The 27,393-nt window shown below is 48.9% G+C and overlaps 1 protein-coding gene across 1 annotated transcript; it reads right to left on the bottom strand.

Moving 5' to 3' along the window:
* Positions 1-9,358: 9,358 nt before the first annotated feature.
* On the bottom strand, positions 9,359-27,295 carry RAB7A (RAB7A, member RAS oncogene family). Its single transcript, XM_030501062.1, has 6 exons — positions 27,176-27,295; positions 13,669-13,729; positions 12,498-12,624; positions 11,513-11,731; positions 10,850-10,978; positions 9,359-10,700 (listed from the first exon to the last, which is right to left on the bottom strand). Exons 2-6 carry the CDS (start codon positions 13,719-13,721, stop codon positions 10,605-10,607), a joined length of 624 nt encoding a protein of 207 aa, XP_030356922.1. The 5' UTR covers positions 13,722-13,729; positions 27,176-27,295; the 3' UTR covers positions 9,359-10,604.
* Positions 27,296-27,393: the final 98 nt, after the last annotated feature.

The following is a 27,393-nucleotide window of genomic DNA, read 5'->3' as shown; positions in this document are numbered from 1 at the left end:
GGGAGCGATAGCTGTGCTCACACACACAGTGCTCTGGCTTGTTACAGCTATGCCTATATAGATGCATATATATATATACTTCTGTATACACAGAGACACATCACACGTAATCCTCTTTCTACATGCATACGTAGTTAAAGTGCTGGTTAGACACACCTATATACAGAGCACACGTGAGCTGTTCACATGCATTCCCTCCCTTGCTGTAGCTTTATATTGACACATATACACATATACGTAACAAAACGGGCAATTTACACACACACATTTTCCATCACTTTTCCCTGCTACACGTCTAATCCCTGGGGTGCATAAAGATATATGCATATATCACAAGCTGTTCTCTCTGTACGTGTGTGCATAAGTAGAGATAACAGGAGCCCTTCTCACACACACTACTTTCTTGATACATATATATGAATATATGGATGCATATGTATGTACATAGACAGAGATTGGTCACACACATGCTTCTCACACTTATATATACATATTTACACATACGCTTATGTGTACGTGTATGCATATACATATAAGTATACATCTTATATAGACATGTATACACATAGATTGACATATAGAGACACTAATACATGTAGAAACAGACACCTGTACATATATACATCTACAATTCAGAAGAGCACGTGCTGTTCACACAAACCCGCCCTATTCTCTCCCTGTGCACACCTGCGTTATGTGTACCTGTAGAGTGAGCTGTTTTCACACCCGCCACTCCTCTCTCTCTCTATGTATACACGGATGGCTGTACGTATAGACGTGCTTTCTATATAGCCTGCTGTTCTCACACACGCTTCTCTCACTACGTATAGAGAGCATACAGAGAGCTGTCGACACGACGATCTTCCTATATGTAGACCTCTATATATTTAAATACATACATATAGACAGTTTCTCCCTCAGTTACACAGGTCTCTCTTGCTGTGTACACACATATACAGATAGATGTATATACTTAGATATTGGGGGGGCAGAGATAGGGGCAAAAGTAACACCCCTCCTCTGCCCCGACCCATCCCATATATACATATATACCGAGAGAGCTGTTCAGAGAACTGGTCTCACACACAAGACTTTCTTTATATATATATGTACATAAAAAAAAAGTATTTATAAATGTTTAAAATATATTATTTTATAATTCATTATATTAATATATTATTAATATTATTAGTAATTAATAACTGCATAACAATAATTAAGAATTAATTACAAATAAAATATTAATATGAATATAACTAAATAATATTGTAATTAATATATGTCTGAGGTGATTAATTAAATATTAATATAATAACTGATATGAATAATTACTCTATTAATAACATGATATTGATATAATTGTTAAATTATACTTTATTCTCAAATATATAAATTTAAATATATATTTACAAGGATAAATATATATATACATTTATTATATAAATATAAATTAATATTTATTATATAATATTATATATTAATATTATATAATTAATATTATTATATATAAATAAGTTCTCTCTTGCTATATAAACACACATATATAGATACATGTATATACATAGCGATTGGATGGGGGCAGAGGTAACACTCTCTCCCCCTCACCCCAGCCCATCTATACGTATGATCTGAGAGAGCTGTTCAGAAAACGGGTGCCACACACAAGACTTTGTTTTTTTATATATATGTATGTATGAATGCACAGTATATAGTATATTGTGTATATATGCACACACACATACACGTACAGGCATATAATCTATTCTCTTTGTATATGTGTGCATAAGTAGAGATAACAAGAGCCCTTCTCACACACACTTTTCTCTTTACATATACACATATATATGAATATACAGATGCATATATACGAACCTAGACATAGATTGGTCACACGTTTCTCACTCATATAGACATATTTACACATATGCGTATGTGAACGTGTACACATATACATATACGCATACGTATACATATACACATACATATGCATATACGTATATACATATACATCTCATATAGACACATGTACACATAGATACATAGACACAGGTAAACAAAGACACTTATGCATATGGAAACATAGACACCTGTACATATATATGCCTATAATTCAAAAGAGCACGTAGTGTTCACACAAACCCACCCTATTCTCTATGTATACATGGATGGCTATACGTATAGATGTGCTTTCTATATAGCCTGCTGTTCTTACACACGCTTCTCTCACTACGTATAGAGAGTATACAGAGAGCAGTCGACACAATGATCTTCCTATATATAGACCCCTATATATTTAAATAAATACATATAGACAGACAGTTTCTCCCTCAGTTACACAGGTCTCTCTTGCTGTGTACACACATATATAGATACGCATGTATATACTTAGATATTGAGGTGGAGGGGAAAGGTAATACTCTCACCCCACTCTGACCCAGCCCATATACGTATATACTGAGAGAGCTGTTCAGAGAACTGGTCTCACACACAAGACTTTCTTTATATACGTACATATATATTTATAAATACTTTAAAATACATTAAACTATAACTTACAATGTTAATATATCATTAATACTATACATTAATAATATTATTAACATATAATATCACATAATATAATACAATTATTAATATAATCAATAGTTATATTAATAATATAATTAATTAAATATCATTTAAATGTTTTATTAATATAATTATTAATAATGTTAATACTTAATATATTATTCTACCATAATAATATTATAGTGATAATATTGTATTATCATATAATTATTGAATTAGAATACATAACATAAATCACAAATATTTAAAAGATAATTTTTACATCTAAGTATATAAATATATAAGATATATTAGCAATATAAACATATAAATAAGTTCTCTCTTGCTATATACACACACAAATATAGATACATGTATATACATAGATATTGGGGGGGGAAGAGGTAACACTCTCTTCCTCTGACCCCAGCCCATATATACATGTATTCTAGGAGAGCTGTTCAGAGAACGGGTGTCACACACACGACTTCCTTTTTATAGATATATGTATGTATGTATATGTGCGCATATATATAAAATGTATATTGTAAATACACACACACACACATACACGTACAGGCATACAAACTTGGAGAGCCCTGTTCCCCCCTTCTCTCTCAACCCCCGTCTATGTGCATGTACATACACAGATGTCACACACACACGATCTATCATCCCTGCCCTGTATAGTCTCTGGGGTGCATAAATATATACAGCTACATGTTTATAGCTTGATATATACTCTCTTTATGTGTATCCGGGTGTAGAGCGTGAGTGATAGCTGTGCTCACACACACAGTGCTCTGGCTTGTTACAGCTATGCCTATATAGATGCATATATATATACTTCTGTATACACAGAGACACATCACACGTAATCCTCTTTCTCCATGCATACGTAGTTAAAGTGCTGGTTAGACACACCTATATACAGAGCACACGTGAGCTGTTCACATGCATTCCCTCTCTTGCTGTAGCTTTATATTGACACATATACACATATACGTAACAAAACGGGCAATTTACACACACACATTTTCTAATCCCTGGGGTACATAAAGATATATGCATATATCACAAGCTGTTCTCTCTGTACGTGTGTGCATAAGTAGAGATAGCAAGAGCCCTTCTCACACACACTATTGTCTTTTTTTATACATATATATACACACATATATATGAATATATCGATGCATATATACGTACATGGACATAGACTGGTCATACACATGTTTCTCACTCTTATCTATACATATTTACACATATGCATGTGTGAATGTGCATGCATATACGTTCTATATATACCTATACGTATACTATATATACGTATACTATATATACGTATACGTATACACATGCATATACACATATACATATACATCTCACTCATATAGACACATATACACATAGATACATAGACATATATACACATATACACACAAAGATACTAATGCATATAGAAACATAGACACCTGTACATATATACATCTACAATTCAGAAGGGCACGTGCTGTTCACACAAACCCGCCCTATTCTCTCCCTGTGCACACCTGCATTATGTGTACCTGTAGAGTGAGCTGTTTTCACACCCGCCACTCCTCTCTCTCTATGTATACATGGATGGCTATACGTATAGACGTGCTTTCTATATAGCCTGCTGTTCTCACACACGCTTCTTTCACTACGTATAGAGAGCATACAGAGAGCTGTCGACACAACGATCTTCCTATATATAGACCCCTATATATTTAAATAAATACATATAGACAGACAGTTTCTCCCTCAGTTACACAGGTCTCTCTTGCTGTGTACACACATATATAGATACGCATGTATATACTTAGATATTGAGGTGGAGGGGAAAGCTAATACTCTCACCCCACTCTGACCCAGCCCATATACGTATATACTGAGAGAGCTGTTCAGAGAACTGGTCTCACACACAAGACTTTCTTTAAATACATACATATATATTTATAAATATTTTAAAACATACTAAAATATTAATATATCATTAATATTAAATATTAATGATATTATTAATATAATCAAGAATAGGTTATATAAATAAATATTATTAATTAAATATTTTAATTTAAATGTAGTTTTAATTAATATAGTTATTGATACTGTTAATACTTAATATACTGCAATAATAATATTATAGTGATAATATTGTATTATCACATAATTATTGAATTCTAATTCATAACGTAAATCACAAATATTTAAAAGATAATTTTTATATATAAATATAAGTATATATATAATATATATTTGTAATATAAATATATAAATAAGTTCTCTCTTGCTATATACACACTCACATACAGATACATGTATATACATAGATATTGGGGGGGGAAGAGGTAACACTCTCTTCCTCTGACCCCAGCCCATATATACATGTATTCTAGGAGAGCTGTTCAGAGAACGGGTGTCACACACACGACTTCCTTTTTATAGATATATGTATGTATGTATATGTGCGCATATATATAAAATGTATATTGTAAATACACACACACACACATACACGTACAGGCACATAAACTTGGAGAGCCCTGTTCCCCCCTTCTCTCTCAACCCCCGTCTATGTGCATGTACATACACAGATGTCACACACACACGATCTATCATCCCTGCCCTGTATAATCTCTGGGGTGCATAAATATATACAGCTACATGTTTATAGCTTGATATATACTCTCTTTATGTGTGTGCGTGTGTAGAGAGGGAGCGATAGCTGTGCTCACACACACAGTGCTCTGGCTTGTTACAGCTATGCCTATATAGATGCATATATATATACTTCTGTATACACAGAGACACATCACACGTAATCCTCTTTCTCCATGCATACGTAGTTAAAGTGCTGGTTAGACACACCTATATACAGAGCACACGTGAGCTGTTCACATGCATTCCCTCCCTTGCTGTAGCTTTATATTGACACATATACACATATACGTAACAAAACGGGCAATTTACACACACACATTTTCTAATCCCTGGGGTGCATAAAGGTATATGCATATATCACAAGCTGTTCTCTCTGTATGTGTGTGCATAAGTAGAGATAGCAAGAGCCCTTCTCACATACACTATTCGCATTTTATATATATATATAAATATATAGATGCATATATCCATACATAGACACAGATTGGTCACACACCTACTTTTCGCTCTTATATAATCATATATATATATATACTCATACACATACATATACATAACATGTATGGCTGCACATATAGATGTGCTTTCTATATAGCCTGCTGTTCTCACACACGCTTCTCTCGCTATGTATACAGAGTATACAGAGAGCTGTTGACACAACTATCTTCCTATATATACACCCCTATACGTTTATATACATACATTTAGACAGACAGCTGCTTACTCGCACAGTTTCACAGGTCTCTCTTGCTATATACACACACATATATAGATACACGTATATACTTAGATATTGGGGGTGGGCAGAGGTAACAGTCTCTTCCGCCTTTCCCCCTGTCCGTATATACATATATACTGACAGAGCTGTTCGGAGAACTGGTCTTACACACAAGACTTTCTTTATATATATGTGTGTGTGTGTGTATGTATATATATACACACACACATACAGGCATATAAACTTCAAGAGCCTTGTTCCCCCCGCTTCCCTCTTAACCCCTGTCTATGTGCATATACATAGACAGATGTTCACACACATCCCTCCCCTGTATAGTCTCTGGGGTGCATAAATATATACTCACACAGTATGTGCTTATGTGTATATGTGCATGGAGAGGGAGCGATAGCTGTGCTCACACACACAGTGCTCTGGCTTGTTACAGCTATGCCTGTAGAGATGCTGCGGTATACACAGAGACACTTCACACATGTAATCCTCTTTATATATACATACATAGTTGGAGAAAGTGCTGTTTAGAGACACATATATACAGAGCACATTGAGCTGTTCACACACATGCAGCATTCTTTCACCACGTATATATATCTGTATGTTTAGAAAGGGAACTTCACGCACAAGTTCTCCTGAGATACATATACATGCACATATATACAGAGAGTGAGCTGTTCACACACACATATATATGTGCATATGGAGGGGGAGGGACCCATTCACTCACCTCTCTCTGCATATATACGTATGCATATATACATATATACATATACATGCACCAAGAGAGCATGGAGGTGACACAAACACACAATACACTCTATATTAATATGTATATCTTAATAGAGATTTAGGTATATATATTAATATATACTTTCATATATTATAACATATATAATTATATATGTTCACACACGCGGTATCCCCCATCTATACATATATACTTGGAGACACACACTCTCTCCATTTATATACATAGATACTTAGTGAGAGCTGCTCACACACATACTCTTGCTCTACACACATGTGCATATGTACATACATGAGCGTGCACATGCACTAGTCATACACACGCAGAGTATCCCCGTACCCCCTCCCACAGAGACTTTATTTACTTATATACATAACTAACTCTGTGTGTGCCTATTTTCCATCATTCCCTGTCTTCTCCTGAGAGAGAGAACAAGAACTACAGAGAGAGGGGCAAAATGCCCCCCCGCACACACCTGCACCCCTAAAAATGTGCGTATCTCCTCTCCTCCACCCCATATGTAACATCTGGGTGGCATCTACATGTACGTGTGTGTTGATCTCGGTTTGTATTCTGTGTATGTGTGTAGGGATAACAGGTCATTCCCCCCCAGCTCACACGCAGACATCCCACCTCCACCTCCACAGCCAGTTTATTGACATATTTATTTATGTGTCTGTATCTTCTTGCATTTCCTCTCCCCACCTCCCTCCATCCCCCTCTCTTGCTCAAAGAAAGATGAAGATAACTAAACCACACACACACACGCATCCGCATGTATATGGGCTGTTTATGTATACACAAAATACAGAGAAATATAGAAACAATATATATATTTTTATATATATCACACACACGTGTATATTAAAATATATGGGGGGTATTTGTTGGTGTAGACAAAGAGATGCACACACACAAATAGAAGCCTTGAAGTGTGATATAATTTAAAGTGTGTCTGAGTGTGTATGATCATCTCTGCCTCTCCATGCATGGGGCGAGATGTAATATCTATACATACACACACATTTCTATGCATGTATATCTATTTCTATATCTGTACCTATATCTTCTCTGTACTTCTAATCTTATCTGTATCTATATCTACATCTATATAAATTCATATTCAAATGTTTAATAGCTATATATGAATGTATTTATATATTTATATTTAATGTAAATTAAATATCTGAGGGTAGCCATATCTATGTGTGAGCTCATTTTGTCTCTTTCTCTGATTGTATCTGTGTATGAACAAATAAATACTGTCTATTGCATGGGTGAGCCTGCAACACGTGTGTCTCACACGTAGAAGCCCATGGCCACCTCACGTGTGCTCCCTGAGCCCTGGGATACGTGTCTGTGTAAGGGTGCTGCAGCAACACACACACGCTCCATGCTCTTGTTGGTGTTTGTGCAGCAGCAGGCGCTGGGCTGCAGGAGGGTTGTGCTGTGGGTCCAGCACAGGCTGCAGTGCAGGATATGGCCAGCCCCAAAACCCAGCCAGGTGCTACAGCCAAGGCACACTCCCGCCTTTCCCACCTCCACGTCTCTGTGCTGCTTCCCATGCACCAGGTTTTGACGCTATCACCCAGCCATGCAGCACAGACGTGGTTGTGATCCCGCTGTTCAGGGCACTGGTGGGAGCTGTTGCCCTTGGTGTGGGCTGAGGAACCAGCCCCTGCCCTTGCAGCAGCAGCTCCATCCTCACATCGCTCCCTCTTGCTTGGTCAGGACATGGGCAAAGAGCGGAACCAGCCCTGGCGCTGGCGCAGCCTGGGGAGAGCCCAGGGCCAGGCCTCCTCTGCGCTGTGCCCAGCAGCACATCACCCTGTGTACACACACCATGGCACAGAGGCCAGCACTGAAGTAAAAGCCATGAGGGCCCATTACTGCTGGGAGTGGTTTTAAGCATGGTGCAGGGACGAGCAGCCCCCCAGCTTCTCCAGCCAAAGCAGCAGGAGGTAGGTGCAGAGCTAAGACCATCCCCTTCCCCAAGAACATCAGTTATTCCTCCCCCCGCTCAGCATGCTCCGGGACAGGACTGTATCTACAGCAAACACTTTAGCTGGAGAGGGGCAGAAGGTCTGAGCCTTTCAAACTGATGCAGAGGAATGCAATAGCACCAGCACGCATTGATATGGCAGAGCAGTGATTTGAAATTGATGTGAACAGCAAAGGCCCAGTCAAGTGAGAGAAGTGTGTGGGACAAAGCCATAAAATAGGATATAGAGCACAAAGACTGTGAGCAGGCTCTTGAAATAACTGGCCTCATTTCTGTTTTCCATCTTCCTGCAGGCACAGGAGTAGTGAGCTCAGCCTTGTGAGTGCCAACAGCAGGTCATGCCCAGCACCTAGAAATTAAAGGCTTAACCCTGACTAGGCTGGACCAAGGAAAGGTCCTTACCTGGCTCTAAGGTAGGCCAAGGCCTCACTTCCTTAACTGGTGAGGCCAGGAAGGGCCCAGCCTGCTCCTCACAACCCCTCCGAGAGGAAGGGAGCAAGAATCACATCTGGAAGACAGAGACTCAATAGCAAGGAGGAAGCAAAAACATCCTTCCATGAGCAGGCACTGAGATGCTGAAATGGTGACGAGACAGAGGAAAGAGACATGTTAGTGGAGGGAAAAAAAAGAGAGTCAGAAACAGGAGTAAACAAGAAGGTTTGTTCTTGTTAAGTTTATTGGCATCATGTTTGTCTCTTTACATAAGAGCTCAGCCTACGTACTAGAATGTAGACCTCTGGAAAACAGGTAGAAGGGCTCCATTTAAGCAAGCTACAAACGCAAGAACAAATACCAGGAAGAAAGGAAGAGGAAAGGGACTAGATTGCCAAGTTTTTCCATACCAAAAATCCAGATTAGCAGTCAGTAAGAAGAAAGGGAAGATTCAGTGTCCAGGTCGTTCATCAAGAAACAGCTACCACAGCCCCGGTGGGAGAGGTGCTTCACCCAGAGCACCCAGAGCCCCCGGGACACCTCAGCTCTGGCTCCTTCTCACACTCGCTCCAGGATGTTAGCAGTTAAGCAGTAGGGGAGGTGAACAAATGAGGTCATTTCATAGCTGTATTTAATTTTAAATCCAATAATCCAGTGTGCATATCAACGCTGTGCTGCAAATCTGAGAATTTAGATACAAGGAAGCCAGACAGATTTTCCAGAAGACGAAGCCTTCCCGGCCTCAGGACAAGGAGGCTTTCCCTAGCTCAGCTCTGCTGTACAGAATACTGCCTCTCTGGACTGTGCCACTACCACACTGCATTTCACAAGTGTCCTCCTCACTTTCTACACAATCTGTGTTTCAGTACTTGAACATGTAAATTCAGGAATTTTACACTAATTTATACATTTTTAATTGGTTGCATATATTAACATGTACTATAAGATTTTTCCTAAAGAAGCATTACATAATACATGGATACTGTAAAAAGATCTGATTAGTTAAAAGTAACAAGCATTAACAGAGATACATACAAAACTCAACCTAGTTGGACTGAGTGCTGAGCTTGCGATGAACTACAGGTAACCAGCCTTTCCAGTTGCAGCCTTCACAGGGGAAAACACCAGACAGTTAAAAATGTATGAACTTGTTACACAGATTACCTGTAAACAGTTTCTCTCCCTTGGACACCTGGAATTCAATTCAGTTCCAAACATACATAAGAGTTTCCATTTTAAACTAAGAGAAAGGTCTGTTACCGTGAAGTGTGATGGGATGTGTGGGGGGTGAGCTCTGGGGTGCGGGGCTCACAGATGCTCATGGGAGATGGGGGGGTTTTGGCAGCTGGAGATGGAGATATCTTTAATTTCGTTTTAAACACAGGAGAGGGGCTGTGTGTTTGAAGGCCTAAGTGTGATATTCGTTTGTGAAGGACTGTGCTCAACCCCTGCCTCTCCCCTCAGCAGCTGCAGCTCTCCGCAGAAGCCTTCACTCGGTCGTTCTTGTCTAGTTTGATGGGTTCAGGGAATTCGTTGTAAAGCTCCACTTCGGTTTCCTAAGGGGAGAGAAGGGAGGAGTTGGTGCCACGGCTCTGCAGGCAGCTCCTGGCATGCACGGAGCCGTCCTCAGCTGGGGAAGCTGCTGGAAAGCAGCAGAGCTCAGTGGGCAGGACCGGCACAGGGCCCCCACCAGCCCCCTCCATACCTGTTTAAGTGCGTTTCGTGCAATCGTCTGGAAAGCCTGTTCCACATTGATGGCCTCCTTGGCACTGGTTTCAAAGTAGGGGATGTTGTTTTTACTGTAGCACCAGGCTTGTGCCCGTTTTGTGGTGACCTGGGTGGACAGAGAGCAGCATCACCACCCTCAGCTATGCAGGAAAGGGGGTTTATTCCCAGGGCAAGGCCAGAGCCCCCTCAAACCCAACCCCTCCAAGGCAGCAGTTCTGGCCTCATCAGGACTACAGCCTTGATACAGAGCACAGGAGGCCGCTGCCCACCACCAGACACACTCAGCCCCATGATAAGGAGCATCACACCTGAGGAAGGCCACAGCGGCACAGGCTGCTCAGGCATGCCCAGAGCAGGGACTTGCTCCCATAGGGGTTTCTCAGCCCTTCTGGAGGAGGAGAATCAGCTCCTGTCCTGGCATCTCCCCGCGAAGCTGCTGCAATCCTTCCACCAGTGGGCAGGAGCATGCTGCGTGCAGGGTTTGACCTATCCAGGCAGGAGAGACCTCCCTGGTGGCACCGAGCAGCCGAGCCACGCTCAGGCACCTCCCACCCCCTTTCTCAGATAACCCCCAGCGCTCCTGCCAGGTCTCCGGCTCCAGCACCTTCCTCAGAGGAGGCCCCTCAGTCCCAGCACTCACTTGTCTGTTTTCTAGGTCAATCTTGTTTCCCAGCACAACAAAAGGAAAGTTCTCGGGATCCCTCGGGCTGGCCTGGATGAGGAACTCGTCCCTCCAGCTGTCGAGGGTTTTGAACGTGTTGGGGGCCGTGACATCGAACACCAGCACGCAGCAGTCTGCTCCCCTGTAGAAGGCAACTCCCAGAGACTGAAATCGTTCTTGTCCTGCTGTATCCCAGATCTGGAGCGAAAGACAGGGCAGATAAGCCAGCTCTGCTCTGACACAGCCAGTCCACAGTTGGGGCAGTCATTGCGAAACTCCCCACCAGGCACCTATAGCCCCCAGCTAGCCAGAGACAGGCTCCTGAAGGCCTGGGAATTTCTGGAGGCACTAAGAATCAAGAGCCACAAGCCCTATTCTAAAGATAGGTGTTTAACACCCTTTTTGTGTCCAGCCTCAGCAAGGTAAATAACCCTGCTCTGGGCAAGCAGGATGGAGGTATTAGGGTTAGTAGTGACCTGCCTGCAGTGCTTGGGTGCACTTGGGCACCAGCACAGCCCAAACACTCCTCTGGTGGCTGCAACAGGGCTCCTGCTGCCTTGCAGTCAGTCTCACCACAGAGAGGTGAAAGCTTCACACACCAGAGACATGAGTGGACTGGCAGGTTGACACTATACCCACAGGACTCAGGGCAGCATGAGCAGTTGCCCTAAGGAGTCCTTTCCCAGCCCTTTCCACCAGGGAAGTGAATTTCTCTGACAAGATCTAGTTTACTGACAGCACCAAATGCTGCTTTTTTAAACTGGGCCTGGCAAAGCTGCTCTCAGCTGAGCCCAAACTGATCTTTGCCCTCCCTTGTTCAGCCCATGCACAGACCTGTAGAGCCCAGAGGAGTTCAGTGCAAACAGGATTCACACCGTGTGCACTGCCCGGGGCTGCACTGGGGCAGTTGTCTGTGCAGGCAGGCAGCCCCTGCAGCAGGGAGCAGGGTCTCTCCTTTCCTTACCTGCATTGTCACTAGCCTGTCATCCACCATCACCTCTTTTGTGAGGAAATCTGCACCTATCGTGGCCTTGTACTGGTTACTGAATTTCTTGTTCACATACTGGTTCATGAGTGATGTCTTTCCCACCCTGTACAGAAAAACAAAAGAGACCATGTAGGCTGTTTCTACAACAGTGCCCGAATTAACCACCCCAAACAGAACATCCCCATGCCCTTTGCTTTCCACCACAGCCTCCTGGCCCTTCAGACAGGGGAAACACACCCAAGAAGGGGCTTTTATAGCAATAGATGCTGAGGCTACACGCTGAGCAAGAGCATCAGCTACCTGAGGACAAAAAGGATTACCATCTTGAGAAACCTTGTTTGCCCATCAGCAACGTGACCCTTGGTAAGGAGCACGCATCACATCATGATCACGGGGCAGTTTTGGAAGAACATGAAGTGCCCCAGAGAAACCCACCAGAAACAGCCACCTTCAGCCTCTGCAGGAGGAGGTGGAGGAACAGAACCTCAGCTGGGAACAGCTCAATACACATCTGCCAGGCAGCCAGAGCTGGAGGTCCCCCCAGAGAGCCAGCTTTGGGGCTCACCTCCCCTCTCTGGCTGGGGAGCACTCCCTGATGAACAGCCTGCCAGGCACGGAGGTATAAATACGCCTCATGCCACAGAGTCAGGTTGCAGCCTGCACAGCCTGTAACCCACAACAGGGAGCAGCCTCCCTGCTCACAGCACACAGCAAAGCTGCTCGCTCCAAGGGGCCAGGTCCCACAGGAGCCGAGCAGATGGCTCCATACAAACTATGTTTGACAGAGGCAGGGTTTGGAGACTGCTGATAGCAGTTTGGGTTTGTTTTAAGTGAAATGCCCCTTTCAACCCCACACATGCTCCCTGCAGAAAGGCCATCCTCTCTGCTTTCCAGTTCTGCTGCTGGAGAGGTCTGCCCGCTGCATCTCCCTGCTCAATACTGTGGCAGGACTTCAAGCTATCAAACTGCAGGGACACATTCAGGACAGAGGGCAGTGATGAGTTCTTAAAGCTGTAAGGCAGCACGGCTACTTGGGGCCGTACGATCTCTCCCCTGGGCAATGCTGGTCTCTCACAGCACGTTCGTCCAGGCTCCCCCTTGTCAAGAGCCAGATGCAGATTGGCAGGTTAAAGGCTCCTCCACTTACCCGGAGTCCCCAAGGATGATGACTTTCAGTAACACTTTCTTCCTAGAAGTCATCTTTTACACTGGAAAGGAAGAGGAACAGTCCCATCACACACCATGAGCATGTCATTCCTCCAGGCAGAGAGCACCAGGTTTGGAGCCTGAGAAACCCAACTCCCAGCCAGGAACCAGCAGCTCCTGAAACCAGACTCATCAATTCAAGGCTACACTTGGGCACTAACCATGTGTTTGCCCATTTCATAGGCAGGGCCATGTCCAACCAGCAGCAGCAACTGAGTACCAACAGGTAAATGAGCCAAGCACTTGTCCTTTACAGCACCAAGTGTATTTGGGCCCCTATTTCCAGGCTGTTGTGTGGGTTTACCAGCCTAAGCCACCTCCCTTAGCTTTGCTGGAGGTAGAGCAGTAAGTAACACACACCAGCTCCCAACACAGGCTAGTTCTTACACAGGCTACTAAGTGAGACGTAAGCAGAGACGTGTCTAATACCACACTTAAGCTTTTTTGTGCTGTTCAGTAGTTTCCTACTAGAAATAGAGGGGAAAAAAAGGGGCTTCCCCCACCTTCCAGGTTCAGCTGAGAAGCAGCAGCTTCCTGTGGCAGCTGTGCTTTGTGAAAGCCTTGAGGCCCAAGGATGCATTCTGGTTGAAGTGGCTACACAACCACACAGACCCACTCGAACACCTGAACTACAAGTGCTGCCAGACACTGAGGCTTTGCTGAGAGCATGTGAACTAGTGCCACCTCACCCCTCGGGGAGGACAAGCCAGGCTGCAGTGACAAACCCCACAACAGTCCATCTATTGCTGTCAGACCATGAGGAGTTGCTCACACTGTCCCTCAGGGGGTGTTAGCAGACACCAGAGAGCCTGCGCAGGACAGCTTCTGCAGGCAGGAACAGCTCTCCTTCCCAAGGCTCAGCAATCCCCCTGCTCCAGGGGTCCCCTCGGACCAGGCCTGGACCTGGCCAAGGTACAGCCAGCTCAGAGTGGTCACAGCCCCGATAAACACCCCATTTAATCTGCTTCTGCTCTTGCCAAGACCCCCACACTACAGCTTGTCTCCTCTATGGCCATGGGGAGAACAGCCCATGTCAGCTCCTTCCAGCAGACTGCACCTCCTGCGTTTTCAAAGCACGTAGCACAAGTGCCACTTGTGACAGCCAAGCCACAGACTTCTGCAGCACAATCAGCTCAGATGGAGCAAGCAGCAAGTGAGCAGAGCTTTGAAACAGCTTAAAGACAGCTGTGTGCACTGAATTGTGATGAACACATCTGTACAGGCTCAGGTCCAGTGTGAGGGTCCCCTGTTTTCCTCAGGACAGAGGAAAACGACTCACCCTGAAGAGACTGTCCCAGAACCCAGCACATGCTGCTTCTATTTTCTCCCTGTGTTTACAGTATCACTTGCCACTGGCTGCTGCAGCTCACTGGTTCCTGGTATCCCAAGCAGCTTTGGACATGCTGGCATCAGTTCTCATGCTCAGGGAGGGATTTGCAGAGCCCTGAATTACAACACTAAATCACACTGGATGGTTAGCACCAAAGTTCAACACAGCCTCAAGTCCCTCTGTGAAGGGAGGAGAAACTGCTGTGTCAAGTCTCATTGCGTGGGAAGCAGCTGAGGTGAGCAGAGACCTGCAGACAGGGAGGAAGCAGAGTCAGAGCTGACACTGCCTCTTGTCATCACTGACCCACCCCACGGGCATGACGGGCTATTACCCCCTCATCAACACTGCTCAGGTGAGACACTGAGCTTCCACCCCAGTGATGCGACGGATATGAGCCATGGCACAGGAGGAGCTGCCCCAGCCTGGCATTTGGTTTGGGCCATGAGACATGAGGAACTCCAGTCCTGCAGGGGCCAGCAGTGAACACTGCCCAGAGGTTCCCAGCCCTGATCTACTAGGCGTGACCAATGCTGCTTTGAAGCCCAAGGAGGACACAGCTTTAGCTCACAGGGCAAGTTTGAACACCTGGAGGACAGTTAGTTCACATGGGGAGCCTCTCCAGTCACACCTGCAAGAAGCACTACTGAGCTACGCTGAGCTGCAGGATGTGCAGGGTTCCCCCGTGCTAAGAGTAAGCTCCGCTTGAGCCGAGATGAAAACTGTGATAGTGCTGAGTCAGTGCATCCAGGACTACTTTGCGCTCTACATACAGCTTGTCTTGCTGTATCCTTGGGATGATTCCTCCAGAGCAGCATCCTGCAAGAGCCCCACAAGCCCTTAAGATGGCAGTGTGCTCACTCAGGGCCCACAGCCAGGCCCACAGCAGTGCTGAGCAGACACTTCCTCCTGCAGAGGTACCACGAAGAAAAACCTGTTTGTTAAGATGGGATCCAAGACATCAGTCCTGGTTTACACTGTGCGAAGTCTCCTGGAGCGAGGTCACCTGCATGGCTGCTCAGACACAGCCCACCCTGCTCCGGAGCCAGCAGAACCTTCCCATCACCCAGGACACTGGCCACCATCATTCCTCCTCCTGGCTTAACTGGTGCCAAAGCAATGACACAGCTGCCTCTGACAGGAGACCTTCTACTCAATGTTTAATGCCCATCCCTCTCAGCAAGCCAGTAACACCATGTTGACTCTCATAAGATTAAACCTGGGACAGCATGCTCAATCCCACCTTGGAGCAGCACGGAGAACCCCTAACATCAGACCCTCAAGTGTTACCGGATTACTGATCCAAAAGCAAGAGCCAAACTGTCCCATGAAGCTCCACATTGCTACAGCTCCTCAGAAGAAGAGGAAATAAAGCCTATGCCAGATCTCATTAGGCTTCTCCCTTGTTGCTTCAGAGCACACTTCAACCACCCTTTCACTTGCTGTATTAGGTCAGCTGCTTTAACTCCAAGCAGAAACGGATGGGAAGGGATTCCTTAGGGATGTGCACGTGTGCCAGGTCACAATGCAAACATTCTAATATTAATTACATTGGTCGAAGCAAAGAGCAGGAGCGGGCACTGATGGCCCACCAGGTCTCTCAGATGAGCTATCCTGGGAACACCCTGTAAGTTGCTCATGGAGCGATTTAGCATGAGAGCAGGCAGCCTTGGGGGGAATCCCACCTCCATGGAAGCCAACAGCTCCCCAGGCAGCAGCACCCCCAGGCCAGCCCGGAACCTGCTGGCACACTGCTGGGGCAGTCCCTGCTCTTGCAGCTTTGCAACTGAACAGTTCAGGTCACAATCCCAACCAAGGACCAAAGCGTGTTTATGCAGAGGCTTAAAGAACTGGGACATTGACCAGGACTCCTCTGCTCCTGCATCTACCAGATGCCATCTGCGCCCTGTGCTAGACACCGGCTGAGCACGGCTGCTGGCCTGCCCCTCGCGTGCTCTGCGGGGTGCTAACAGCAGGCTGACAGGGCACAGAGCAGCGGGTAAGCAAGCGCCAGGCAGAGCTGAGCTCAGGGTGGCACACAGAGCCCCAGCAGGCAGCACCACGGTAAGGAGCTTCCCACAAAAGGGCACATGTGGATGTGAAGCACTGCAGGTCTGCTCTGGGTGCTGTGGAGAAGCAGGACATTCACTTCACTACATTACAGGAGCTTTTAGCAACCCTCAGCCATGAGAAAGCCAACGTGGACAGAGCAATACCCCGGCAGGGGACACCAGGCACTGCAGTGGGCTCAGCAGTGCAAAGACAGAGCAAAGACAGCCACGCTTGAACACGGGGAGAACTTTCTGTCCCAAAATACAGCTCTGTGTGTTTCTGACAGAGAAACACCACATCTGCTCACTGTTCTCTCGCATGGGGGAAGCTGCAAAACACTCAGTCTCTGTACTACACCAAAGCGCTATTTTTATCCTCCCCCCTCCAATGGTTCTGCATTTCTTCAAGGAAACTGAAGCTGGAAGAATGATTCAGACCCAGCTCAGTCCAATTAAACCAGTTCCTTCCCCAAAGCAGCAAGTTCCCCGGCACGTTTGGCACCTCAGGGGGTTGTGTCTGCTTAGATCTGCAGCCACTGAAGTGAGAGGCCACTGGCCATTTACCCTGTTACAGCATCACCAACAGAGAGGCACATCTCACTTGCCACATGGCCACGATTCAGCAAGCCATGCTTAGCTGAGGCTTTGAGCAGACGCATGAATTTGCCCCAGTCCAGCTTCCCTGAAAACGCCTCATCCCGAGGAAGCGCAGTCTGTGATCACCATGAGCTGACCAGGACCACAGTCCCCGCTTGCCGTGCCCAAGTGCCCAGCACCCTGTGTTGAAGCCTCAACCTCCAACCGCAGCAGGAGCTCGAGGTGGAGCGGGACACATTCTGCCCACACAATTTGACAGCAGCAGCGTGGTTACTGGTCACACAGCCATTGCTACCAGGGTGTCTGCCAACACACAGCTCCAAGTGACAGCCTGAGCGATTCAACAGGAATGCCCACCTGAGACCAGCGTGTATCGACCAGAAACATCCCCCACTGGCATCCTCCTGTGAGTGACAACAGCCCACAAGCAGAGCCGAGCCCTGTCCTTTCAGGTGGGAAAGAGCTGAGCACCAGCCAGAGGACCATCAGCAGGGCTGGTACTTTCACATGGCTTAAGAGGAGCCAGGCTGCCTTTAAGGAAGAAGCCAGAAATAAACCTGCCTTTGATTATTTTTGACTCCTTACCAAACCGGAGTGCTGCACAAGCAGAACAAGCACACAGCACCCTCACACTGACTGCTCCAGACACACACGGTTTTAGCAGCAGGTGCCCTGCGCTGACAGGGCTGCACCAGCAGGATAGTGCCCTCCACTTGCCTGGCAGCTCCAGCAGCAGCTCAGCTTTCCCAGCTGGCTGGAAGATCCCAGCTAGGGAAGCCTCACACTCACTGGGGACATGTGCTGGCTTTGGGCCTAACAAGCAGATCAGCAGCATCCTGCCATTTGGGTTGACAACTTGCAAGAACTGCTCTCTGTAAGTGAGCTGCTTTTCAGGGCAGTGGGCTCCTCCAGCCCCTGCAGCCAGAGGAGGGTCAGAGGCACCTCCAGGCCCCACTGCAGCACCACAGAGCAGAGTCAAAGCAAACCCACACCAGAAGCAGCTGGCAAGAGGCTCTGTGACAGCTCCGTAGAAGGGTGTGCTGGAGCTGCTGCTCTATCAGCAGCATCTCAAACTGCTTTCCACCTCCTTCCTCCCCACACATTTACATTGCTGTTCTAACCAACATATTCCCTCCTGCTGGTGCCCAGCCAAGAGCCTGAGCGGGGCTCATCCTTCCCTCCTCAGGAGGAGCAGCGAGCTGCTGCCTGCAGCCTCACCACCACTCGGTGCCCTCCCCAGCCAGCCCCCTGAGGCAGGAACCACCACAGCTCTGAGTTAATTTGTGATACCCTGTGTAAAACCCGATACTGCGAGTTGTCGGGTGTAGGTACGTCCAGCGCCTCCCACCCCAGAGCCCTCAGCCAAAAGCTTTACCTTCTTGAAGAACAGCCTAGAGCTTTAGATGCTCACTCGCACACTGACATGGCTCAGATCAAAATAGAAGCTTAAAGCATGTTTCAGTATCCCAGAGGAATTGGCTTTTTAGACTACAGCTGTCTGCAGTAGGCTTCCACCTCCTTGTGAGGGTGGAGTCGCAGCCTCCAGTGCCAGAGGAGCTGCTCTAGGACCAAATGAAGCTCAGGAACCAGGCAGCAGCTTCAGCTCAGCCACATGCTGCCACTGAGTTCAGTGGCTGCTCCAACGCGAGCACCAGACCCAGAGTGGTGTGACAGGGTGCCAGCAGGCAGCTGACGTGGTCGGTGTGCTAGCTACCGGGTGGAGATGACACCAGGCCCACCACACACACTCTGCTGCATCCTGCTCCTGGACAACGTGCTCTCGAGACAGTGCAGTGCTAAAAGGAGAATGATGAGGCAGCATGAAGGAAAACCAGCTGGAAAGCAAAAGCTTTGGAACAGTTGTGAGCAGAACAGGCTCTCAGTGTGATCAAGGAAGCTGCAGAGCCAGTGCTGGGGAAGATGCTCCTTTGAGTGGCAACAAGGTTTTAGCTTACCTCACTCATACCCTCAGTCCCCTGCTGGAGGCTCTAGGATGCATCCCTGCTCTGGGAAAGGGCTCCAGGAGCTCCCTGGAAGAAGATATGCCAATGGCCAGTGTGCCAGAGGGAAGGCAGAGGCAATGCCGCTGGCAGGAGCCACGGCTGCAGTGGAACCACAGGACGTGCATGTGAGCAGGGGGCTCCCTGCCCGAGGTCCCAGCTCAGCTCCAAGAGCTCAGACGAGGGGCGCTGCATTCCTGAGAGGCACTGACAGGAGGGATTAGGCAGGCTCACAGCCAGGTTCCCAAGGCGAGTTCTCCAGTCCCAGCCTCACGGATGCACAGCCCTGTTGCACCTCCCAGCCCTCCTCCAGACCAGAGCTGGCTGAATTGTGACTCTGCCCTGGAGAAGGTTAAACTGGGCAGGGCCAGTCCCCACCCCGATGTCCACGAAGGTGTAAAGCTCAGAACCTGATCTCTCCCGGCTCAGATATCAGAGCAGCCACCTTCTCTTTAGGAGGTATCATGTTGATCTGACTACATGGTGTGAAAGTGGGAGCAAAACAAGCACAGAAATGCATCTGCTCACAGGAGCAGGGCAGATGCACCTCTGCGCGGTTAGTCAGACCACCAGGATGTTTAGAGCAGTGGGAAAGGTCTGGAGGTCATTTTTTCTGGCTACAGGAACACTGCTTTGCCCTGACTGCTGCTCAGCCCAAGACTGCAACGGCACATGTAGGTTCTTGAGGTGACAAACACCCTGAGCCAAAGGGAGGGAAGGGCACGAGGTGTCCCCTGTGATGTGGGACCACCATCCTGGATGGATCACTTTGCTCCTCATCAGCCTGAGGAGGATCACCATCACCTCCACAGCAGGTACTTGGAGACCGCAGCTGTGTGCAGGACAGGAGGGCAGGAAGGCCCTCAGAGCTGATGCCACACGTAAGAGCAGGATTCCCAGGCAAAGCCAGGGCTGCTGAAGGGGAAGCCTTCAGGTGATAGGGAGGCAGCTCTGTGGGAAAGCCATACCCAGAAGCTCCACGGAAAGCTGGATGTTTCCAGCCATGGAGCTTAAGTCCACCAGTCCCTCCCGCAGCTGAAGCCCCTGATACCACAGGGTACCTTTCTCCCAGGAACGGGCAGACACACACAGAGCCCCAAGAGGCTGACAGCAAGTGTCTGGAGAGCTTCAGCTACTCTTCTTTTGGAGGCTCATGCTGTCATTGAAGACTCAGTCCTGCTGTGCTCCTGCCTCCCAGGAGGGAGCAGTTCCTTTGTAAATCCCTACAGGATTTCAGGTAGTTCCCAGCTGATTTTCCCCAAGGATGAAGCTGCTACAAGCACGGGCATGCTTGCTTTAACACCCCTCCCCCTTTATCAGAGCAAGCTCAACTTCCCCTATTCTGCCCTGGGGGAGACAATCTCAGGATGTGGGAGGAGAGTTGAGCACATTGCTGGCTGCTGGGAGACTCCAGGCAACAAGCCATGTGTCTTGACTAAGGGCCTTGCCTACGCAAAGCGCTTCGGCTCTACCAGGATAGCTTCCATGTTGCCATGCCTCTGATACCCAATTAATAACACTGATTTTAATGGGTAGTGTCTGTATAGGATGTGCAAAGAGGGGAATAGCAAAACACTTGTGGAAGTAATCAGGGAAATAGCTGATTACTTCCAAAGTGGGGAACTGATACCGAATTGAACAAGTATTTCATTGTGTATAGAGACAGTCATGGACAAGGCTACAAGGACTCTCAAGATAAGGAAGGCTGCAACAAGAGGGCCAGATGTGTTCTCTCAAATCAACATGGGCCTTCCTCCTGTTGATAAGGTCTGAGAAATAGGTAAAGAGCTGCAAAGGAAACAGCCAGAGGAGCTTCTCTGGTCCTAAATCAGCCCAAACAAGAACATGTAGTTAAGTGGTGAGACTAAACACACATCCCAATGTCCTTAACTAACAGATTGCCATAGGAGGGTAAAATGAGTGGGGGGATTTCTCCCTAAACCACCACCACGACCCCAGAGACCACTCCTCACATTCACAGTGCCTGTGCTGCGGCCTTATCTGCCCAAATGACCATATGCCATGAGGAATGGGAATTGGGTGGGCACTTCATGGCATGATGATGGACATGTATATAATAAAGGTGCATCTCCTCAAATGAAGCAAGTTACACTGGCTGGACACGCACAGTGCCCACAGAGCCGGGTTTACAGAGCCGTGTGCCAGCGCCCTGGCACCCGGCAGCGCAGCAGCCCCCACCCAGCCCCCCCACTGCCCACCCCTGCCTACAAACCAAGCACAGTGCCAGGAGCGGGTGGGTTGCAATCTGTGTGTCCAGAATTCAAGGCTGGCCAGTTCCAAACATCACAAGTTAGCCGGGCCCCAAAGAAACAGGGAAGTTGTCAGATCTTTACCACATCTGACTCTGTTTTTCAAGTACTTGGACATTAATTTCTAGTTTTGTCTCCAGCTTCCTAAGGTTTCACACATTCCTGTCATGCTTTCAGTTTCAGAAGCACGAATAGGAGGAGTTAGATAACCTTTGCTGTGGTAAGCAAAGCACCGATCTTACACCTTGTTTATCTGCAAGCCTTGTTTATCTGCTCCTGGCTGCTACCTTCCCAGAGGCTGGGCAGGAAACAAGGGACCGAAGGGAGACTTTGACCAAGGTTCAGGCCTTCAAGTCAAGCAATAGCCCCCAGGAGCCCTGCCAGACCCTGTACCTCACACCCGAGACTCAAATGAGAGTGAGTATTGTCTCTCCTTCAACACCAGGAGCTTGATATAAGAGGTAGAACAAATACTGATGGGAGATCTACCATCAGACAAGTAGACCTGGAGAAGAAGGACAAGACTAACACTAATGGCAAACACCTTAGTCCCGTACATCCCTTCCAGGAGGTCCTGTTCTCAGGAATGAGTCTTTAGAAAGGAGGCTTCCTCTAGGGACAGGCTGCAATCTAAGAACTAAGCCTTGCTCTGCGAGCACGACTCCTGATCCCACACACTCAATCCCTCTTACTATGCTAATCAGTCTGCAGAGCAGGAAGGACGAGTATTTCAGTCCCAGGATGGGAACGGAACAGGTAGCTTGCCATGACAGCTGAGTCAGTGTCTAACAAGGAATTCCTACTGTGGATACTCAGTTTCAGACTCATGCTTCGTGCCCTCATACCTCTTGCACAGATCCTGCACCAGTACTTTACCAGCTCAGCTGTCCTCTTGATGAAGCTCCACAAGGAGAGGGCTGAGCTTCAGAGAGTGGTGAACTGCATCTTCTTGGTGAGGGGGGAAGGAATCAGGCCTGGGCACGCCTCAGTTACAACCAGCTCACTGCTCCAGCTCCAGACACGGTACCACTGCGCCAGGATGGACGTCAGATACCATGGTCCATGTCTGGGAGCCGAGAGGAAGAGCAGGCTACAGAGCCAATGACCCAGCCCACGCGAGGGAGACAAGCACCAAGCAGGATACTCTCAGGAGGATGCTGCTTCCCAGCTGGAGAGAGATCAAGGGTCCAGACAAACTGACAGCCCCAGGTACTCCAGGCCAGCAGCCTCGAAGGCAGCTCCTGCTGCCTGCCTCTGCTTTGCTGCACCACTTCACCAGCCCAGCCTGCCTGCCGAGCAACCAGAGTTACAGTGCGCAGCCACGCAGGACAGACCCCAGAGAAACGCTGTCTTCTTAATTGACAATATAAAGACCTAGTGGATTTAAGAATTTCTGCTTGAAGCTCATGCAAGTGCAGTTAGATAGTTAGTCACCTTAGGTTGGCATTTAAGCAGCTATAGAGAGGCAAAAGCAAATCACTCAAGTGCCTTTCAATGATACAAAATCCAAATCTGTGCCACAAGTTGACACTTCGGGAGGGGTGTGCTGCCTTTGAACTGGGAGGGAGGGCTCTCTGCCCTGTGAAACGGGCTGGGGAGCAGGTTCCCCAGCGAAGTCAAGGCCGTTCGGGAGCAGCAGTAAATCAACACACTCCAGTGGCCTTGAGGAGCTCGCTCCCCCGCCGCTGGCCGTGAGGCAGCAGCGGTGTTGACACCGCGGCCGAGGGCTCGCTGCCGGCACGGAGGAGGAGGAGCAGCAGGCTCGGAACAGCAACAATGACATCACCCACCAGGGCGCATCTCCCGGCGCGGCGGAGGCAGCCGCAGCTCTCGGGGGCTCCGCGCTGCGCCCCACGACCCCAGCACGGCAGCGCTGAGCGCGGCGGGACCCGCCGGTGCTGCTCCCGTGCGGAGCCCTGCCCTTGGGCTCGGCCGGGAGCTACAGCCGAGGGCATTGAAAGGGAAAGACGCTCTTGAGCAGAGCCCCGGGCTGCAGAACGGGGGTGCTGCACTAACTACCCACACCAACCCACCGCAGCTGCACAGCGCGCCCCTGCGCTGCACTGCAGGACGGACCCTCACGGCCACACCTGAAGCACGGCCGAGGGCAGACTGCTACGCACCAGCTACAGGGGCTCATTCTGGGAAGCTGCAGGGGGAAACCAACTGAGCTGCGACGCACCGGGCAATTAACCCGCAATTATCAAAGCAGCGCTGTGCAGGGATGAAGCACTCCAGCATCTGGAGGGTGCGGAGCTGCTGTCAGACGACAGCTACAAGGTGCTAGTGCTCAGCCACGTTCAGCACTCAGGGAAGGTGTCATCCATACTCCCTCCCACCAAGGCAGCAAGCTTTAAATCACTGCACGTCTGCAGAGGCATCTTTGTCCCTCAGGCTCTAGCAACAAAGGCTTCAGAGCAGCTCGGGGCACAGCTGAGGGAAGGCCAGCAGCCATGAGGGAGCACCGGCAGCAGGCAAGCCGAGGGGTCTGCGCTCTCAAATGCTCAGTTTGCCTCTGATACTGAAGAAATTGCTGTATTACAGCAGCAGGGACAGCTACCAGTACGTATCTGTGAGCCCACACATCCACCAGTTCTAGGGAACGCAAACATCCAAGCACCCTGCTCCATAGCCCATATTCCCAACCCGGGGCTCGCCAGACACCATCTCACAGCGCAGCATTTAAAACACACCCTAATCAAGCACAAGCAATTTTGTTTTCAGCCAAATGTTAGATTCTGCATAAACTAGTCTCATTTTCAGAGAGAAGTCAGACCAAAATCCCATACATGTTAGAGACAAAGCTATTTATAGTTTAGCACAGATGGTTTGATTGTAATTGTCATGTTTCCTCAAGGACAAGCTTTGCCAGAGATTTGCTCCGACAGGTAACTCGCACGACCTTCCGACAGGAGAGTCTGAGAACTGGGGCTTGAAGAAGGTGCTGCAGAAATTGAAGCTGGAGCAGCTCTGCTCTGGAGCCAGGCTGAGAGAGCTGGGCTGGGGCAGCCTGGAGAAGAGAAGGCTCCTTAAGGGGAGACCTTAGAGCAGCTCCAGTGCCTAAAGGGGCTACAAGAAACCTGGAGAGAGGCTTTGGACAAGGGCCTGTAGGGACAGGACAAGGGGAATGGCTTTAACCTGCCAGAGGGGAGACTGAGATGAGCTCTGAGGCAGAAGCTCTTCCCTGTGAGGGTGCTGAGGCGCTGGCACAGGGTGCCCAGAGAAGCTGTGGCTGCCCCATCCCTGGCAGTGTTCAAGGCCAGGTTGGACACAGGGGCTTGGAGCAACCTGCTCTAGTGGAAGGTGTCCCTGCCCGTGGCAGGGGTTGGAGCTGGTGAGCTTTAAGCTCCCTTCAACACAAACCACTCTATGATTAGTAAGGTATTTGAGACCATGGACCACTGTGTGACACCACAGGGAAGAGGAAAGTTTAATGCAGCTACTGCCTTGCATCTTACCAGTTATACTTCTCACTGTATGCTAAGAGAGCAAGAAGCCACTATTGGATTCAAAAGTTTCCCTTTCTGAGGGGTCAGATTAACCCCATCTTAGGGCTTTCCTACACCAGGAATGGAGGATTAACATAACAGCACCAAAGGAAAAAAAAAGCAACAGGAAGAAAGGCAGCACTGACAGGAGCAGCATTAGAGCTGCTTTGGATTGCGAGGGCTCAGGCCAGGCATGGTGGGTTCTACTCATTAGCCCATGGAGGGCAAGTCATGTGTTGGGTCAGCTGTCGGGAGTCACAAGGGGAAGGGGGGGAAGAGACAAGCACACTCGTTCTTCCTGACTAAACGCACCAAGGAGGCTCCGCGTATTTAACAAGGAATATTCAAATGACTCCACCCACTTTAACCTCAACCACAGCTACCGAGCGCAGGGAACAGGGAACACGCTCCCGCAGCCCGGCGGGGCTGCAGCTCCCAGCACCGCTGCCCCCGCAGCCTGCAGCCACCCAACACAGCTGGTTACGGACCAGCCTCCTAACGAGAGCTCCCCGCTTCCCCACCCCAATCCCGCCGGGACACACAGCGTGCGAGGCACTGGCCACTGGCAAGGACTCGAAGCTTTCAAGCTTCCACACTGGCACTTGTCAAACAAAGAACAGCTTGCCTCCAGTTGGAGGCCTTCCTTCTGCCATGTGTTCTCAGTTTACACATAAAGCCCCTCTTACGTCCGTATCACAACAGCTCTGCCTGTCCGCTGGGGGGTTAGTTTTCAGGGAGATAATGCTGAGAATTCCAGCTCCAACTCACAGGCTTTGGGGTTGCCAGGTAAGACATACTCATTCGGAGGCTGAGGTTATGTCTCTGTAGAGTAAGGGAGCCTTTTTACAGCTGTTCTACTACTAAAATAACCCCTCTATTTACAGAGAAAACACTGCAGTTTTCTTAAATACAACAATTATGTATTTCCATATTTATTAGTCTATATATACCTGCAGAGTAATAACATATCTATCACTTAATTTACCTCATTATACACTCACAACCCAAAGCACTTCCAACATCCACTCCAACACTCCTCAGACCTGACTCAGGTTTTACACACGCTGAGAGTGACTTTCGCAATAACTGCCGGGCTCTCCAGCGCCTGTTTGTCACATTCATCGCACCCAGCGCCGCCGGCTCCTCCTAACGACACCCCCCGACCCCCCCCCCCGCCAGCAGCACCGCACCCCCAGCCCGCCGCTCGGGCCGCCTTCGGGCACCGGCTGCCCCGCAGCCCCTCCACACGCCGGAGGAGGCCGCAGCGGCCCCGCAGGTCGCAGCCAAGGCGCTCTCCCCGCGGGAGACACCGCTCCGAGCCGGCGCCGAGGCTCCCACAAAGGCCTCACGAAACGCGCAGCCGGGGAAGGGCCCGCGGGCCGCGCAGCGCGGAGGAGCCTTTCCCCGGGGAGACCCCCGCGGCCCGCTGCATTGTTCCGGGGAGGCTGCGCGCCGGGGCAGGGCGGGCTCGGCTCCGCGGGGCTCGGCACCGGCACGGGCACAGGGCGGCGCCGCGGCCCGGCGGGCAAGCCCCGGCCGCACGGAGCCAGCGCCCCCCCACCCCCGCCCCGCGGAGGGTCCCGGCAGCCGCCGCCCCCACCCCCCCCGGCCGCAGGGAGGGGCCCGAGCGGCGCCCGGCGGCTGAGCCGCTTCCCACCCCCCGCGCCCCGAGCCCCCGGCGGTGCAGCGCGGCCCCGGCGCCCCGCAGGCCTCACCCGGTGCGTGTGCCGCGGCGCCCGCGCAGACCCGCCGCCCGCTCGCCTCCGTCCGCTTTAATGGGCCCCGCCGCCTCCCCGCTTTCACTTCCGCCTCCCCCCCCGACAACTTCCGGTCACGGGGCACGCCCGCTGCCCATGACGTCAGCACGCCGCCCGGCAGCCAGCGGACGAGGCGGAGGGTCATGTGACCGCCCGCTCGTCGCCGCCATCTTGTG

Source organism: Strigops habroptila, chromosome 11 (genome assembly GCF_004027225.2).
Source record: "Strigops habroptila isolate Jane chromosome 11, bStrHab1.2.pri, whole genome shotgun sequence".
Lineage (NCBI taxonomy): Eukaryota > Metazoa > Chordata > Aves > Psittaciformes > Psittacidae > Strigops > Strigops habroptila.
The sequence above is the reverse complement of the archived record's forward strand: the minus strand, read 5'-3'. Positions and strand labels throughout refer to the sequence as shown.